General features: G+C 25.5%; 1 protein-coding gene across 1 annotated transcript; it reads left to right on the top strand.

Moving 5' to 3' along the window:
- Positions 1-5038: 5038 nt before the first annotated feature.
- LOC130948969 (disease resistance protein RUN1-like) lies at positions 5039-16341 on the top strand. Its single transcript, XM_057877818.1, has 2 exons — positions 5039-5532; positions 15231-16341. The coding sequence occupies exons 1-2, from the start codon at positions 5039-5041 to the stop codon at positions 16339-16341; spliced, it is 1605 nt and encodes a 534-aa protein (XP_057733801.1).
- The last annotated feature ends 235 nt before the right edge of the window (positions 16342-16576 follow it).

Below are 16576 nucleotides of genomic sequence, written 5' to 3'. Positions count from 1 at the left end.
TAAAAGACCCAAGTTCAAATCTTTCTAATAACATTTTTACTAGTATAATAAAATATATATATATATTTGCAGGCTCAGGCCGGCCTGACAGGCCCAACAGGCTATTTCAAAAGCCTAGGCCTGGCCTTTTAAAGAATATAGACTTTTTTAATAGCCTGAGCCTGGGCCTATTTTCTATCAGGCCAGGCTAGGCCAGGCCAAACACAGGCCAGGCTGTAGGCCCCTGGCAGGCCGCCTGGCCTATTTCCACCCCTACTTACAGTTAGAGATATAACCATTAATATTACTTTTTTTATTATTTTAAACTTTTTGAATGATCAGTAGTTTCATAACAATAAAGAAAAAGGATAAAAATATTAATATAATTCAATTCACTAACTAGTTAAATTGTATTTTAATATAAAAATATTTTAAATTATAGATATAATTTATATATGCATATAAGTTTAATTAGTTTAGTAAAAATATCACGTGTATATTAAAAAATAATTATATTATATTTATGTATAAATATGTATATATTATTTATTTTATTTTTTATGTATATTTTATATTTTAATATATAATTTATATAAATAACTGATTTAATTATTGATTTTTGATATATATATATATATATATATATATATATATATATATATATATATAAAGATGATTGCTAGTTTAATGACCTAAAATCAATATGTTTTAAATATTTTATTTATTAGTAGTGTATATGATTAAAATTGGACAATTTTTTAAGATCGGATAAAATAAATTAGGTAAAAATTTATGTGCAGTTAATTTTACGTGAATTAGTAGTTAAGAGTCGTTAAATAATTCGACTAACTTAACTAAATTTTCATCTAACAATTCTGAACTATTAACTTTAAGTGAAATTGACTATATCTAAATTTCTACCAATAAATTTTATTTTTATTTTTAATATAAGCATTAGAAATAAATAAATTTTTTATAACAAGATGTAATGTAACAAAATATAGATAATATTAATTAGTTTTTAAAAATTTCTAAAAAGATGGTTTTTTCTAATAAAGTGTTATTAAAAAATTAACATTATAAAAACTAATTTCAACCAGATATAATAGGTTATTAAATATATTTAATACAAAACACATTGAATATAAATTTTTATTGAGTTTAAATTTTAAATAATTTTTAATTAAATTTTGAATATTTTTATTTTAAAGAGTTAGAATATTTTAACATCATTTTTTCGTATCTTTTTAATTGAGTCTTTGATTTTTTAAATTATAAACCTTATTTATAATTAAGAGTAATGTTTTAACACCACCAATTAGTCACACATATAAAAATACAAGAACAATTCTATTGTCATAATTATAATCTAATTTTATAAGCAATACAATACAATTAAACTATATATAAGTAATATAACTAAATTTTATCTACATCTATAGTCACATTTCATAAATAATATAATTAAATTATATTTATGTTTATAATTAAAATATGAATAAAAATACAAAAAATTATCAGGATGGTTAATTTTTTTGTTCATAATTTTTTTATTATTTTTGTTGTGAAAAGTTTAATTATTTTAATAATTAATTTTTTTTTAAAAAAATAATTGAATAACACAAAAAAGTCTTATTAAGAGTAATTTATTTATATATGATTAAAAAATAATTGAATAATTATATATGGTAAAAAATTAATATTATTAAAAAATAAAATTAAAATTTATTTTAAAATTAAAAATAAAGTTTATTTAAAAATAAAATTAAAAATCATGGTTTTTTTTCTTTTTTTCAAAATTTATTTATGATTAATTCTATAAATATTTTATGATGAATAAAAATATTAAACTCGTACTAAAATTTATTCTAATAAAATTTATTTTTATTCTACTAAACGTTAAATAAACTATTGAAAAGAATTTTGTTTCCTCTATTAGAGAAGAATGATAAACTTCCATACTTCTATTATGTTATGTCAATAATTTGGCCTGTTATTTTTTAATAATAATAATAATAATAATAGTAATAATAATAATAAACAAGTATATCACTATAAAAAAGGAAGCACGTCACCAAATAATTTATCATCTGAATTATATATGAATCTAATTGATAATATGAGGGCTAACACTATAAAAATTGATAACAAGGTTAGGGACTTACAAAACCTTTCTTAAGATCATAGAAAAAAATGTTTATATTTGTGTGATATATAAAATAATTATTATATTATTATTATTATTACATATATATATATATATATATATATATATATATATATATATATATATATATATATATATATATATATAAAGTCTATCTGTTTTAAAGTAAAATTTTCTTTTAATATTTGATTAAATATTCTTGTATTTAGTACTTTTTTTTGGTACTTCCTCTTAGTTAAAAATATAATCATTATAATTTTTTAGTTATTATTGCTAGGGATGTTTACAGATGGGATATGGCTGAAATTTCGATCCAATCCGCACTAAACTCATTATATCAAATTCGATATTGGCACCTTTTATGTTTGGATCAGATATCAAATATATCCATAAAATAAAAAATATTAAAAAAATTTATTTTTATAAAAAAAAGTCAATAATTTTTTTGTTTACTTTTTTAAACATATTTACTTCTATCTGATTAGAGTGTGGATCCGATTCGATCCAATCCGATCATCTTACAGATCAGATCATATCCTCAAATTACAAATCAGATACGGATAAATACTGTAGATTTATATGGATATGATCTAATCTATGAACACCCCTAACTACTACTATAGGTTCATTGTTGCAAAAGAATGCTTCTTTTATTATAAATCATTATTAGATCTTAATTACTATTAAAACAACTTAATTATCAACAAAGAGATAATACTTATTGGTCTCTGAAATTATGTTCGTATTTCAATCCATAGTTGTAAAAACCGAACTAGATCGGCTGGTTCGACCGAAAAACAAGTGAACCGGATTAGAACTGTACCCTAGTCCGATTCGGTTTACTCCTTGGACCGTTTAAAGAATAAAACCGGTGTGAACCGATAAGAACCGGTGCAAACCGGTCTGCTTGAAAAATTTTTAAAATGTCTCCACAAGGTCTCAAACCAAGAACCTTGGAGCAAAAGCAACCTCTACTTGCCACTTAGCCATTACACTTCTAAGTACTAAATATCTAATTTAATTTAATTTTTGTTTTTTCTATTTTTAAAATTAATTATATTTTAATTATATACCATTATTAATATAAATATAAATTTCACTAAAAATTTATTAATTTACTTGATCTATTTTATTGCTAGTATTGTCATTAAGGTTATTTGTTTTGATGTTAGTGTTAAAATCTACTGATATTATAGTTAGATGGTAGGCTTTGTGAATTAATTATTTTTTATTGTGTCAAAATAAATACTATTGTAGTATTAAAATTTTATGTTTTTTTATATTAGTTATTTTTAGAAGTTGAGACTTAATTCTTCATAAAATGTTAGTGAATATATGTATTTCAAATTTTAATTTTAAGTTTTTAACTATTTTATATTTTATATTTACGTGAGACCGGTTTTATCGGTTCAACTAGTGATTTATCGGTTGAACCAATAAACCAGTGAATCAGTAGTTTGACCGGTTTGATCACTGGTTCGGTTCTAACAACTATGTTTCAATCTAATTTCAAAAATTTCGATTTACTCAATTTAGTCCCCCAACTTAATAGTTATGACTCACATTAATTTCTAATCTTATTTTGTCACTGTCTCACAAAATCGTTAACGACATGCTGAGATATATGGACTAACGACTGCTACATTATACATTCTAGCGACTATTTGATGTGACAATTGAAATTTTTTTACCTTACTTTTTTTCAACTAAACACTTAAAACCCTAATATGAGTCACGGATACCTAAGTTAAAAAATCAAACTAAGTAAATTAAAACTTTAAAAATCAGATTAAAGCTCGAATATAACTTCAAAACAGAACTTTAACTTATGTAATGATTAATTTAAATGAGAATTAAATAAATCAAAATTCAACATAATTTTTATCAATGTTTTTAAATTCGAAATTTCTATACCAAAATTAACTAGAATTTTTCTTTAAATTAAAAATTTAATGAAATAGTGACTTTAATTATCTTAACCAATGTCTTAATTAATTACTTTTATGTCTTAAAAAAATTGTATATGAGAAGAAAATAATTAATTTGTCTACTTTAATAAATAGTTATTTTACTAAAATGAAAGAAACTATTTTTTTAGAATTTTTTAAGAACTAATTAATATTATATATATTTTGTTACACTACATTTAGTTATAAAAATTTTATTTATTTCTAATGCTTATATTAAAAATAAAAAAAATTTAAATTAGTGAATCTTAATCTATAATATAATAATAATATAGTAATTATTTTATATATTGTACGAATATAAATTAATTATTTTTTTATTTATAAAAATTTTAAGAGATTTGAGCTTGTTATATATATATATATATATATATATATATATATTGATGAATATTATATATTTTTTTATGTAAATAATTTTTTAAAAAAAATTTAATAGTTAATCTATTACTTTTTTTTTGTTTTAGTCCAAATTAAATGTTTTTATTCTTTTTGAAAAGAAAATCTTTTGAGAAATTTAATAATATGTGACGAAAAATGCCGAATAAATTATACAAAAACTAATTAAAACATAGCATAAAAACATCTTTAAAAAAAAGACGTTTTAGATCAGATGTCTTTATCTGAGTGACCTCCATTATTATATTATTGATGATGATGAGCAAAATGCGAGAACCCTTCTAATAAAAATATAAACATAATTACATAAGTAAGATCATTAATTCATTATGGTGCCCTAGAGGGAGATGCCACTTCATTAACGCGTCAACCTAGGAGAATATATCACCAACTTTCAACTAAATATTAATAATTAATTAATAATAAAAAATAAAAAATTATAATGAGACTAACTTTTTTCTTTAGCATTATATATACATGAGAAACAAGACGGTTTCCTCTAAGATACTACTCATACACACACAAAATGGCATTTTCAGATGCTTATTTTCCTACAGCTCCACCTCTCAGTAAGTATGATGTCTTTATCAGTTTCACTGGTAAGGACACACGTAACGGTTTCACTAGTCATCTCTATTCTGCTTTGTGCAGAAACCAAATCGAAACATTCATAGACAACAGAATTGAGAAAGGTGGCGAGATCTGGGAAGAACTCGTGGAAGCCATCAGAGACTCGATGGTGTATCTGGTCATCTTCTCTGAACACTATGCCCACTCCAAGTGGTGCTTGCGGGAGCTCGTTGAGATCATGGAATGCAAGAACAAGAAGGAAGACTGCCATGTTATTCCTGTGTTCTACATGATCGAACCAAGCCATGTTCGGAAGCAGACCGGAAGCTACTATGGTGTGTTTGCGGATTACGAGAGAAATTTGGACCCTGGCCTTGTGCGCCAGTGGAGGAAGGTACTCTTTGATGCAGCCAATATTGCAGGCTTCGAATATCATGGCCACCCTAGCAGGTAATAATCTCTTAATCTGGCTGCCTTTGTTTTCTTTTATTTTATTTTTAATGCAAAAATTAGTTTATTATTTTCTTAGATTGAGAACAATCTATTTGTACATATCCGAATAAATTTTTAAAAAAAATTGGTAAACTTAAGATATGTTTTAAAGTTGGTGGATGCTACTATAAAAATTTTATAATTATTTTCATATGAATTTTTTTTTTATGATAGATTGTATTATTAGATTTTGATATGTTCTAAAAGTATTGTTTTTATTTAAAATATAGCTAAATAAATATATCAAATTTTTTAATAAAATATTTTATAAAAAAATATTTTTATCATTTTCATTTCATTTGAGTAATTACCTTTAAAGATTATCATTAATTTTTGTATTAATAAGAAATCAAAATAAACAAATAATAACAATATATGTTAGTTTCGTGTGCGTGTGAGAGATATGAAGACGAGAACCTACACATACATAATAAGATGAACCTTTGATTTTACACAAATACTATTTTTAACAGTGATATACGTGATAAGTAGTAAGTATATAAAAAAAAATGAGAAGTGTACGTATTTTACAGATCTCATCACATAATAAAATCAAATAAATACTCATTTTTCTTGTCCATAGTATGGTTATTATCATATATATTTCTCGTTTATTTATAATTAAGTCTTTACAGTTGAATTAATAAAATATTTTGTTAAATAAAATAAATATATTTAACATGTGATTGAATATTTTATTTATTTAATAAAATATTTTATTAATTTTAATGTTTTTATCACATTAAAAAATTTAATTATAAAATTTAATATGACATAAAAATTCCATAAAAAAATGTATAAAAATTTAACTAAAAGTTTGATGAAATTCTAAAGACTACTATTAATTATTTAGATGATTAAATTATTCATTGTGTAATATTAAAATATATATAATTTCTTATCCAAACTTAAATATGACTAATGTTGTAATATAATTTTATTAAAAAATATTTATATATTTTTTATATTTAAATATTTTAAATATTTCTGAGAACAGGTACTGTTATAATTACACTTAAATACAAAATAATTTTCTTTTTTCTGCTTATTTAAAGAAGCACTTCTTCCCAGCATACAACGAAATTAAATGATCCCATAATTATCAGAATTCAATTGTTTATCTAACATGGGGGAGGGGGGGGGGGGGGTTATACTCTTTTTTAATTTATTGAGCACAAATTTAACCAAAATTCATTTTTGCATGGAGTCGAATATGATATTTTCAGTTTATATATACTCTATATGCACGTTCTTTAAAGTTTAATCACTAAATTATAGTTACTTTTGTGTTTATTATGTCATATAAAATAAATTATCTATACTAATTTTAATATATTATTTTTAATAAATTATATTAATAGTTAAAGAATAAAAATACGTCCCTTGGCACTTTTGTCCTAATAGAATGAATTCTAATTATAAAAGTGAGCTGATGTTCATTACTTTCTAAAAGATAGCGCTGCAAGTTCAAAATGATGGCCAATAACAATTTTTATTAGCTTAGTGAAAAGAAATTTGTTGTTTTATTATTAAGGAGTGCTAGGTAAATAATGACCATTTTGAACAATATGAATAATTACTAATTAAATAAAAATACACTATATTTTTAAATTATTCACCTAAATTTTTTAATATTAAAATAACCATCCATACACCTAGTAAAATAAATATCAGATATATCTATTGTTCATATTGTTTAATAATTTTATTGTCTACCTATACTTTTCTTTTATTATTATATGTCAATACATATATTCACCAATATATTTATGAATCTGATTAATAAAATAAATTAATTTTAACTTTATTAATAAAATTGGTATATTTATTATATGATTTAATTAGAAGAATAAAAAAGAAAAATATTACAATGTGATAAGCTAAGTGATCCGCATGCTTCCAACCTTAGCATAAAATTAAACACTTGTATTGTACTCATGAAATATAAAATTCTTGTCGTTTAATATGTATATACAACCATTATAATAAAGTTAGAGTGTTGTATTTATCCAATCCTCCCCTCTACACACACGGCTTATACTCTTTTTAATTAGCGTTGGTGTTGACGCCACCGCCATCAGTCTTACATTTTGCGAAAGTTAGTTTAAACTGCAGCCTGCAATCATACTTACGATTGCAACAATAATACTTTAAACAACTATATTAAGCGTATATTAAAATTAATTTTTAATATAAAATATATATTAAAAAAATTAAATAATATATATTTTTATATAAATATATAATAATTAATTTTAATAATTAATTTTAATATATAAATAATATTTTTATATTTTAAAATACAATCTTAATATATTTTTTATTTAAAAATACAATCTTAATATTTGTTATTTAAAAAATTAGAGTAATATCTTAAATTAATTTTAAAGAAATTTGTAGTTAATTCTTTAATAGATTTTAATTATTAAATTAATTTTTAATATTTTATGTTCTTAGACAAAATAATCTTGCATAAAATATTTGGTTAAAAAGTTTAGATAAATTGTTATTTAACAAAAATATAGAATATTTTAAAATATTTTTAAAATTCTCTTACCAATTTTATGGTGGGGACAAAAAATTGATTTAAAACATAATTTTTTTTAAAATATAAGTAAATAATAAAAATATTAAAAATATTTAATTCACTAAGTGAGTAAATAATTATTATAATATTAAAATTTATATAAATAATTTAAAAATATAATATGTTTTTATTTTATTAAATTAATTTTAAAATTTATTATTTATATTATTCATAAAAGTGATTGTTTAACTAATAAATTTCTTTTGTTTTTTTTTTTTTTTTTTGTCTTGTAATTCTATGAACTGCGCGCTGCCAACCTATACGATTTGCATGGTGATATTTATTATTTTGACTTCAAAGTAATCATATTAAAACAGAAAAGCGAGTTGCATTAAAGCTGTAACCGATGAGTGATGACAATACTACGATAAAACTAGAATTTTATTTTTAAAAAAAATAGTTCACACCGTCACATACACATAATATATAAGGCTAATTTTATGGTGTCTATTAATTATTGTCTAATTTTTGTCTAATTTATTTTTCTGTCGTAAATTTTAAATTTTTAAAAATATTTTATTTTATGTCTTTTAAATTAAATATTAATTTTTAACCCATTATAATAAATAGACACCACTTTTTAGGCACTATAGCATTTACTAATATATAATATATACCTGATGGCCACTGTAGCAAACTAACAACTGCAACCGCGATTATTATATGGGAAACCACATAATCAGTAAGCTAAGCACTTGTTCAGTCATCACTATTAGCACTTTTTATTCAAGGAAAGTAATAACTAATAAGTGTGCTGAGCATGTATTAAAATAATCTTCATAGGGTTAATGCACTTTTTTTTTTTTTGAGAATATATACTTGTGTATATATATGTATAGCATCTATCTTTTAATACATACACACAATGAAAGGAAAATCCCAGTAAGAAGATGTTTCAGTAGATATAATAGTTAGAAGTAATGTTATTAAAATTTAAGTTATATTTTTTTATATTTTGATAATATTTTTAATTTTTAAATTAAAAAATATTGTAAAATTATAAAAAAATATTATTCGTATATTAAAATTAGTTACTAAAATTAATTATTAATATATTTATATATAAATATATATATTTTTCGATTTATTTTTAATATGTATTTATATTTTAATATATATTTTATACTGATAATTAATTTTAATAGATAATTTTTATATACAAATAATATAATCAAATAATAAAAATATTATTTTAATTTTAACAATATTTTTTAAAACATGCTAATCATTCTAGCTAGCAATGACACCCTAACATACAAATACAACACAATAAAATTGGAGCGGAAGATGAAATACAACACCCTAACATATAAATACAACACAATAAATTTTAACAATGTTTGATTTTTTTCTCCTAAAAAGAATTATGAGAATATAAAATAAAAAGATAAAAAAAAACAGAAAATGAGGAAGAAGAAGAAGAAGAGTTTTAGATTATGCAGAACTTATTAGAATAAAAATACATCCAAATATTTTCGTTTTACACCCAAATATCTTCGTGTTACATCCAAAATTTTTTATTTTACACTCAAATTTACTGCAAATACAGAAATAAGTTATGCTACGTATACACTAAAATCAACCACCAAAGTCAGCCACCAGTATAAAATATAATTGAAAATAAATTAAAGCACACATGTATTTATACACAAATATATTATAATTAGTGGCTGATTTTAGTATACAAATAGCATTTTTGTACAGAAAAATATTTTCTCTAATGATGTATTTTTTTCTTCTTTTTCTTTTTATTTATTTATTTCTTTCTTTTAGTTAAATGAATGTAAGTTCATCCTCTTTCAAGTAATTTTGCAGCATTACGTGTTTTTTTCTTCTTTGTTTGATTTTTTTATTTTTATTCTTGTTAAAAGAGTAAAACAAGAAAAAACTTGAGAATGTAAAATACAAAGAAAAAGATGAATAAGAAAAAAAGAAAAAGATGGTGATGATGATGAAAAAAAAAGCAGCAGCAAAAGATGAAGAGGAGGAAGAGAAAGAGTTCTAAATTATGCAGAACTTATCAGAATAAAAATACACCCAAATATTTTTATTTTACATCCAAATATTTTCGTGTTACACCCAAATATCTTCGTTTTACACCCACATTTACTGCAAATACAGAAATGAGTTATGCTACATGTATACTAAAATCAGCCATCAAAGTCAGCCACCAGTATAAAATACATACATTCTGGAATACAAATATACATTGAATATAAATTAAAGCACACATGTATTTATACACAAATATATTGGTAACTGATTTTAGTATGTAAATAGCATTTTTTTACAGAAAAAATGTTTCCTCTGCATTTTTTTTCTTCTTCTTTTCCTTATTTCCTTCTTTCTTTTAGTTAAATGAATGTAAGTTCATCATTTTTTAAGTAATTTTGTAGTATTATGTGTTTCTTCTTCTTTGTTTGAATTTTTTGTTTTTATTCTTATTAAGAGAGTAAAACAAGAAGAAACTTGAGAAAATAAAACAAAAAAGAAAAGATGAATAAGAAAAAAGAAGAAGAAGATGGTGATGATGATGAAAAAAAGCAGCAGCAGAAGATGAGGAGGAAGAGGAAGAGGAAGAGTTTTGAATTATGCAGAACTTATCAGAATAAAAATACACCAAAATATCTTCTGTTATACCCAAATTTGCTGTAAATATAGAAAAATATTTTCTTTAATGCTGCATTTTTTTCCTTATTTCTTTCTTTCTTTTAGTTTAATGAATGAAAGTTCATCCACTTCTAAGTAATTTTGCAGTATTATGTGTTTTTTTTCTTCTTTGTTTGATTTTTTGCTTTTATTCTTGTTAAGAGAGTAAAATAAGAAGAAACTTGAGAAGGTAAAACAAAAAGTAAAAGATGAATAAGAAAAGAAGAAGAAGAAGAAGATGGTGATGATGATGAAAAAAAAAAAAAGAAGCAGCAGAAGATTAGGAGAAGGAAGAGGAAGAATTTTGAATCATGCAAAATTTATTAGAATAAAAATACGCCCAAAATTCTTTAAAATACACCTAAATATTTTCGTATTACATCCAAATTTGCTGCAAATATAAAAAAAATGTTTCTTTTAATGCTATTTTTTTTTTAATTGAACCACTTGGTTAGATTCAAAACAACAAAAGGAGGAGAAGACTTGTATGAGAAAAACGTTTGTATGTGAAGAATAAACTGTTCACCAACACCACAGAAAGGCTACAAAATACATCCAAAATACACCATATTATAATACGCATAAACTATAGAATACAAATACAACTATAAAACCATAATAAAAAATAACAAAAATCATATTAAAAAATCATCATTAAACAGAAACTAAAACAATTCAACTAAAAGAATAAGACAATTCACCCTCAGTAAGATGAAGAGTCATAAACTGTAAATACACCTAAATTTTCCTAAAATACACCTAAATATTCTTGATTTACACCCGAACGTCTGATATAAAATGTAGAAAATTCATCAGAACTAGTACATTAGATTCAATTCAAACAATGAACAGCAAATTTCATAGGTAAGGTTCACGTATTATTTAGCTATACAATCATAAACTACTAATTGGATTCAAATTTAGATTCAGTTATTAACTGGAATTAAACCACACCTCAGGACTTCATTGGATTCAAATTCAAAATTCACTTTGCTCTGATTCAGCTGATAATCTGAAGTTGAATCATCCATTATTTTCAAAACGATTTTAGAACTTGATTTCAGAAACAATGAAAAATGAGAAAAACGAAGAAAGAGAATATAGAGAGAAACTTACGTAAACGGCAAAGGAGAAGGCAGAGAGAAACGCTTAAAAGAGATTGAAAAAAGAAGGCAAGAAAACACAGAAGAAATTCAAAAAAGAAATGAAATCCTTTCAAAGAAGAAAGTTATATATTCGTGCGTTGATTGATTGAAAAATATGTTAAGGAAACGCGTGAAACATACGTACCATAAGAAACGCGTTTTAAGGTTAAGGGATATTGAAAACTTGTAAAGCTTGTATAATGAAAAGATTTGTATGTGGAGATTAATTGTACTTAATATTATTAGTATTTTTATCCAAAAAATTTATATGTAATACTTTAATTTAGAAAATTCTTTTCATTCTGCCTTTTTTATTTTCTAGATAAAGAATATAAAGTTTAAGTTCTACAAATTAATAAAACAAAAATTGAGTAAATGAAACTGAAATTAGTTTTCTGGTTTTTATATAGAAGATCGCTTACATACAAATTTATTCAAGAGCAAAAGTGTTTTATAAAAAATATAAAAAATAATCAAAGGCAGCTAGTGGCTATTATTGGTATATATTATTGTATCTTAACTATTGCCAGTCACTCTCTATTTAATTTTATGATTTTTAGCATTGATGTTTTTTTATTTTTTTGTACCACTAAATATTTCCAACATTTATATTTTTTTGTCATATATACAAATATTCGTGTCACTTTTGTTTTTGTAGTTTAATATTATGTAAATACTTTTTTATAGTTTGATCATTAAATTTTAACTTTTTCATTATCACGATACTTGTTGTAATATTATTAAAATAAAATAGTATAAAAAGCATTTCAAAAATGTTATGAATATATAAAAAATTGATTACTAATTAATCAATTACTATATATTAGTACGTGAATATATGTGTTGTTTAACTCATTTTAGTATATATTTTATATAAATAATTTGTTAGGTAGTTAATTTGTAGTGTACACCTAATTGAAAACTATTAAACTTAAAGAAGGATGTATGATGAAGTAAAAAAGAAATCCTTTCTGAACTTTCAAAAATTAAAAATAAAAAATTTCGAACGCTTTTATATAAGATGTGTATATGAATATGAAGTTAAGACTAAGACTATTAAGGGAAGAAGTAAAAATCCTATCACAATCTAAAAAGTACATGTATGTGTATTAAAAAAAATTATTTTCCTCATTTATTTTTTTGTGCTTTAGTCGCAAACAAACCATTATTGGTTTTTTAGTTAAATTAAAAAATCATTATATTCTTATATGTAAATTGTAGAATATGTAACTAATCTACAATGTATTAGGAATCTTGTTGGCAAAGAGAGCTAGAGACAATGAAATAGGGCCTATATTTACATTTAAGACACCTGAGGAGCCATTATTTGGATTTATTTCTATATCTTTTTGTTGGGAATAAGACACCATTCCCCCTTGAAAAAACACTTTTGACAGAGAAATAAAATAGACACAATCACAACACAAGAATTTAACGTGGAAACTCCAATTACCGGAGAAAAAACCACGGCCGTTGCCAAATGACAACCAGAGAATATCACTATGTGAAAATTGTTACAACACATAGACTTCTTTTTCTCACCGGCACCCCAGTACATCCACACTCTCTCAAAGCAAATATCTAACTACACCTCACAACACTCTCTAATCAAAGAGTACAGAGGAAAAGAAAAATCAGATACAAGCTTAAAGTATTTCTGACTGGTGCAAAAACAAATGGAGAACTTAGCCTCATATTTATAGCATAGGCCACCCACTTCATTTGCTATCCTAAGCAATGTGGGACTAATTCAACCAAATTCTAACAATCTCCACCTTGATTGAAATAGTCACACATCTTCAGCTTCCATTGTCAACACCGACAATTCTTTGTTGCCATTGTCTATACCGACAATCATAGTTCAGAAAACTATCATACTCCACCATGAAAGTATACTCACTTGGAATTAGACCACTCCAAGCATTTCGCCTTGGTACAGATCGAAACCTTGCTGAAAATTCATGGTGCAACTTCCAAATTGGCTTTTCCTGGAAGTTCTTCAGCCATCGACCTAACTCCGCCACACACCTTGCATCTCAACGCCAACCAATGCCCGTGTGCAATTGTGGACCCAATTGCCACAACTTATCCTTATCCATGGCAGTGCGGTAATACCATGAGGATACTTCTTGTCTTCTAGAGAACATCATCTTCTCTCATAGAGAGAGCAACCAGAGATCTTCTCTTTCAACGCCTTGTGCAAACCTGATTGTATCAACACATCCTTGACTTGTATTTGCCACAAGCCAAAATTGATTCTTCCATCAAATTTCTCTATTTCAAGCTTCACAGCACTTGAATATCCTGACATTGTTGCAACCGTATACTGGAATAGTATAACTCAACTGTAGACCATGCACTAGGAAGGGTCCCCAAGAAAGAGAGGTGGGTCACAATGGACACACTTAAATACCAAGTCTTTCCTTAGCCAGAACCTTTCCAAACTGCACTCTCACAGTGTCACAATGCCTTCCAGCAACAACAACAGCAACCAAAGATCAACCTCAAGCTACAGGACAAAATTCTTTTCTGATGTGGAAGGTCAGACTAGGCTGCAACCACAGAGCATACTAAGAATAAATCCCACCGAACCGAAGCTCTGATACCACTTGTTGGGAATAAGACACCATTCCCCCTTGAGAAAACACTTTTGACAGAGAAATAAAATAGACACAATCACAACACAAGAATTTAACGTGGAAACTCCAATTACCGGAGAAAAAACCACGGCCGTTGCCAAATGACAACCAGAGAATATCACTATGTGAAAATTGTTACAACACATAGACTTCTTTTTCTCACCGGCACCCCAGTACACCCACACTCTCTCAAAGCAAATATCTAACTACACCTCACAACACTCTCTAATCAAAGAGTACAGAGGAAAAGAAAAATCAGATACAAGCTTAAAGTATTTCTGACTGGTGCAAAAACAAATGGAGAACTTAGCCTCATATTTATAGCATAGGCCACCCACTCCATTTGCTATCCTAAGCAATGTGGGACTAATTCAACCAAATTCTAACACTTTTTGGTATCATGTTGTATATATATATATATACATATTCACTTATATATTCGCATCTACATATAATAAGTATCATTGTAGTTTATATAGTGGTTATATAATTTTGACAGAGTTAAAAAAATAATGTTAAAATTATTTTCTTTTAGTACTTTAGCTTTTTGTGTTTAATTTTTTTGTTTGTTTCTTTCTCGCCTCTTTTGGTTTGTATTTATTTTGATTCTTTTGGGGTTAAATTTACACATGCTAGGACTGAATCTAACCTCATTGAAAGCATAATTCAAATGGTTCTTCGGAAATTAAATCGCAAATATAGAAGTGAAGTCAGAAGTCCTTTTATATATGACCAAAACTATGCATGCATTGAATCTGTATTAACCCATTCAAAGGAAGTTCGAACCATTGGGATATGGGGCATGGGCGGTATAGGAAAAACAACTATTGCCACGGCTATCTTTCAAGAGTTCTCTCCCTTATATGAAGGTAGTTGCTTCTTGGCAAATGTAACAGAAGAATCTGAAAGGCATGGCCTCAGTTACATATTCACTAGACTTCTTTGCGAGTTGCTACAAGAAGAGGTTTATATTAGCACTCCCAAAATAGTGTCCTCTGCTATTGTGCGCAGATTGAGACGTAAGAAGGTTTTCATTGTGCTTGATGATGTGAATACTTCTGAGCTTCTGGAAAATTTGCTTGGAGTTGGACATGATTATCTTGGAGCTGGTAGCAAAGTTATTGTTACAACCCGAGATAAGCATGTTCTTCTGAGTAGATCAATTGATCACATTCATGAAGTCATGCAAATGAATGATGAGAACTCTCTCAAATTGTTTAGCTTGAATGCCTTCAATAAAATCCATCCTCCCGATGAAAATGGATATTTGGAGCTATCAAAAAGGACGCTTGCTTATGCCAAAGGTATTCCATTAGCTTTGAAAGTTTTGGGATCATTTCTTCATTCCAAAACTGAAAAGGAATGGGACAATGCACTGGAAAAGCTAAAGGAGATTCCAAATGCTGATATTCAAAAGGTGTTGAGGTTGAGCTTCAATGAATTAGACCATTCGGAGAAAGATATATTTCTGGATATTGCATGTTTTTTCAAAGGGCAAGAGAAAGAGAAAGTAACAACCATATTGAATAAGTGTGGTTTCTACGCAGATATTGGAATAAGAAACCTCTTAGACAAGGCTCTTATATCAATAGCTATGAACCAAAGCATACAAATGCATGACTTGATACAAGAAATGGGTCACAAAATTGTTTGGGAAGAATCTGTTGAGAATCCAGGAGGACGCAGTAGAGTGTGGAATGCTGATGAAGTTTGTGACATACTGAAAAATGATAAAGTAAGTGAATGATACTTTGGTTTGCCTTCTAAACTACATGAAACTGTGTGTGTATATATATATATATATAGAAAATGTAGATTATCTTGTTGAATATTGTTTATTTATTTGTAGGGAACTGATGCAATTGAAAGCATATTCTTGGATTTGACTCAAATCAAAGATCTACAAATAAGCACCCATGCCTTTAGAAAAATGCTTAACTTAAGGCTACTTGCTTTTGCAAGTGGTAATATTAGTTTTGGTA

This window comes from Arachis stenosperma, chromosome 9 (assembly GCF_014773155.1).
Source record: "Arachis stenosperma cultivar V10309 chromosome 9, arast.V10309.gnm1.PFL2, whole genome shotgun sequence".
Lineage (NCBI taxonomy): Eukaryota > Viridiplantae > Streptophyta > Magnoliopsida > Fabales > Fabaceae > Arachis > Arachis stenosperma.
Note: the sequence above shows the minus strand (reverse complement) of the source record. Positions and strands in the feature narration are given on the sequence as shown.

Excerpts from the sequence above, each read along its gene's own strand:
- LOC130948969 (XM_057877818.1), top strand. The coding sequence starts at position 5,039 with ATGGCATTTTCAGATGCTTATTTTCCTACAGCTCCACCTCTCAGTAAG. Across the intron at positions 5,533-15,230 it reads TATCATGGCCACCCTAGCAG|GACTGAATCTAACCTCATTG; the intron begins GTAATAATCTCT and ends TACACATGCTAG.